General features: G+C 64.1%; 1 protein-coding gene across 2 annotated transcripts in view; it reads right to left on the bottom strand.

Annotated features, from left to right (window-relative positions):
• ZSWIM7 (zinc finger SWIM-type containing 7) overlaps window positions 1-3347 on the bottom strand; it is a 9513-nt gene extending 6166 nt beyond the window's left edge. The window contains exon 1 of one of the 2 annotated variants that reach the window (XM_019545766.1): window positions 3187-3347. In XM_019545766.1, coding sequence (XP_019401311.1) covers window positions 3187-3232 — 46 coding nt within the window. In that variant the 5' untranslated portion in view covers window positions 3233-3347. The remainder of the gene's footprint in view (window positions 1-3186) is intronic. The other variant, XM_019545767.1, reaches the window with a different exon arrangement.
• Window positions 3348-3356: the final 9 nt, after the last annotated feature.

The raw sequence follows: 3356 nt of genomic DNA, 5'->3' as shown, positions 1-3356 counted from the left end.
GCCCCGCTTGCTGCGCCGCGAGGCGGGGGGAGCCTCCCCCCCGGTAGGGGAGCCCACCCCAGCAGCTGCCCCGGGGTGTGTCAAGGCCGTGCCTGGCGGGGCCACACGAGGGGTGGGGGCTGTTGCCCCTGGGCCCTGGGGCGCCCGTGTGGTGGGCCTAGCGTAGGGGGGAGGGAGCAGGGCAAGGGGCCTGGGGGCCCAGGGCAGGTGGAGCAGGGTGGTGGGGCACTGCCCTGGGGCTGTGGGTTGAAGTTCTGGTGCCAGCAGCGCTTTGCTTTTAAGTGGCGGGGCAGGCCCCTGTGACTGTTTGCCTGCAGGGCGGCGGGCGAGGCGAGTCAAGAGGGGCGCGGGAAGGGGTGCTGACATGCTGGCCCTTTACGGCTGGGTGGTTTGGGGCACTGCTGCTGGTGGGAGAGGCTGTGGGTTCAAGTCCCTGATCAGCTTGAGTCCCCTGGTCGCCATCTACTATGCAACCGTTTCCCCCTCCGGCGCTTGCCTTCTAGCTGGAGCTCAGGGGTGATGGCAGCTCCAAGTTGGAGGGGACTTGAGGTTGTAGCCCACTTGGATGTGTCCTGAACCACCCAGCAGCCAGCCGGGTTTTTTTGGCCTTGGTTTTGTGGCGCACCAGGAAAACCTGGGCTTCAAAGTGCAAAAAAAAAAATCTCCTCTGCTCAGCCAGCCTACTCCCCTTGTGCGCACCTGGGCGCAAGGGTCTACCTGAAGGACAAGGGGCCTAGCTAGGGTAGGGATTGAACCCACCATCTTTGCTACCTAGGGTAGCACCCTTACCGCCAGAGTACCAGGGAAGGCCAAGAGCTGCTCCGGCCGTGGGCCCCTTGAGGCACAGCAGCCAGGGCCTGCTGCAGAAAGAGGAGGGCGCCTCCCTGCAAAACAGGGAGCAACCAGGACTTGAACCCAGGCCCTCAGCACCTGCACCCACAGGCCCAGCACCATGCTGCACAGGTCCTAGCTAGACTTGCCTCTCACTTCTGGGCCCCTTGTCGTGGGGCCAGCACGTGCACAAGGACAGAGTCAAGGGGAGCCTCAGGAAGCTTGTCTATCCAGCCAGGCTCATGGCCTGGGGGTCAATGCTCTGTCCCTTCAGGCAGGACCTGTGGGTTTGACTTTGCACAGGGCCACCATCCTCTGGGCCCAGCTTTCACTCTTGCTTTGCCCAGCCGCTGTGGGCCAAGGGCAACCACATTTGCCATGACAGGGAGGACTTGTTCCAGCTCGAGTCTAGAGACGCCAGGCTGGAGGCCGGGAAGTCTGTCTTTGTTTGCGGCCATAGGAGCTGCCTGGGCAAAGCAAGGCTGTGTGGCATGTCCCCCGCTGCAGGGACCCATCTTCTCTGGCTGCTCAGTAGGGACCACTGTGGGGTCCTAGCTCTCAGGCGAGCCCAGCCAAGGGGGTGCAGAGAAGAGGGGCTCAGAGGCCTCCAGGCACAAGGGAATCTGGATCCCCAGCCCCCCAGCTCTGGGGGAGACTTGGGGCTGGGGGGCAGCAGCAGCCTTGGGCTGCACTCTGGGAGCTGAACAGCCGTGTCCTGCAGAGCATGGTTATGTGGGGACCCAAGGAAGCGCGAAGGCCACCTGCCCGAATACCCTCCCTGGGGCCTGGCTCAGACCAAGGTAAAGCTGCGGAGCTGCCTCCAGGGTCCCAAAGGGCAAAGGGCCACCAGCCGGGTGGCCACTGGACAAAACCTAGACCAGCACCGCAGCGCCTGCTGTCCTTGGGGAGGGGTTCCAACGCTGCACCCAGGAGGCTGCTCACTGCCCCAACGAGCTTGTGCCGAGCGAAGGCGCACAGGAGCTGCGCAGGGGGCAGGCCAGCAGCCCCCACGTGGTACACCCCCCTTCTCTCTGCGCTGGGAGCAGAGCGTTGCTCCGGCTGTGGGGGGACTTCTGAGCCTGGGGGACCGGTGCTCCGTGCCCAGGGGCTGCACACAAGCTCCTCTGTCCTCCTGGCAGGGCTCCTGCCCAGTGCTGGATCACGACCACCCCTGGGCACGGGCTGGAGGCAGACCCGCCTGCAGCACCCCTGCTGCCAGGAGAAGCCTGAGTGCTGGAGGCAGCAGCTCTCTCTCACCGCCTTTCCCCCGCAGCCCTGTAATGCAATCTCCACGGCACGCCTCGGGGGTGCGCGCAGGGAAGTAACTCCTGGCAGGGCCCGGCTGCCTTAGCAGTCATGAACCCCCAAGAAACAGCTGGGGTCTTTTGCCCCGGCTGCTCCAAAAGACAAACCAGAGCTATTAGCCTTTCCCCAGGGAGCAGAAAGAATTAATCCGAGTTATTTAAAGACGCTGCACATTTGCCAAGGGGACGACAAAAGGGGGCTTATAATAGTTGCAGCAAAGCGGCAGAGCCTGGGACTGTGACCTCGGGAGCTGTGAATGCTGACGTGACTGGACGGCGCTCTGGCACCGTGCAGCCAGGCTCCAGAACGTGCTTGAATCAAGCTGGAGCCATCCATGCTGGGACATGAGGGTGCCTTCAGGGGGTGCAAAGCATGCTGGGAGACCCTGCCTCCATGGCACTGGACCAGACCTGGGGACATCTCCAAAAGGCTTCAAAAAGCATGCGCTGCACAAGCATGCTGGGATATGCCACACCCACACACTCAGAAGTTCAGCTTGGTCCCGGGGCCTGCAATACATGCTGGGAAGCACTCATCAGGGGAACCCACACGGTACAGATCGGTCATAGCAGTGGGCCCGCAATGCATGCTGGGAAAGGAGTCCTGCCCCACCCCCAACAACCGCACGGCATGCTGGGCCAGGTAGCCCGCTCATGCCGCAATGCATGCTGGGGAATGCTACCCGTTCCAGGGGCCAGAGCTCACACTGGTGCAACATTCTCCTGCAGTACGTGCTGGGGTTTTCCTGCAGTGCGTTGGGCGTGTAATGCATGCTGGGACATGGGAGCCTGGCCCGTCGTCCGCGCGCTGGACCCATCTTGCTCACGCTGCAACGCATTCTGGGATATGCTCCCCTCCCCTCCCCACACACGGGCTCATACCTTCCCTTGGGCCTGCAATACATGCTGGGAAAGGGCAGCTCCGCCCCGCCCCCGCCATCTTGCGTGGGCCGCGATGCATGCAGGGAACTACCGGCCCGCAATGTACGCAGGGAAGCGCCCCTCCCCTGGGCCCGCAAGGCACACCGGGATAGCGCCGCGGGGCACTTACCGTCTCCCGGGGCCGCGGCCGCTGGCCCAGGTCCAGGCCGCTGCATCCCCCTACGCCGCGCCGGCCTGGCACCATAGCAACCGCCCGCGTCACCGCGGGGCCGCTTCCGCCGGCCGGGGTCACGTGACGCCGTCACGTGTTCACGCAGTTAAAGGGACAGCGCGGGGTGA

Source organism: Crocodylus porosus, unplaced genomic scaffold, assembly GCF_001723895.1.
Source record: "Crocodylus porosus isolate Cpor-Errol unplaced genomic scaffold, CroPor_comp1, whole genome shotgun sequence".
NCBI classification, from domain to species: domain Eukaryota; kingdom Metazoa; phylum Chordata; order Crocodylia; family Crocodylidae; genus Crocodylus; species Crocodylus porosus.
The sequence above is the reverse complement of the archived record's forward strand: the minus strand, read 5'-3'. Positions and strand labels throughout refer to the sequence as shown.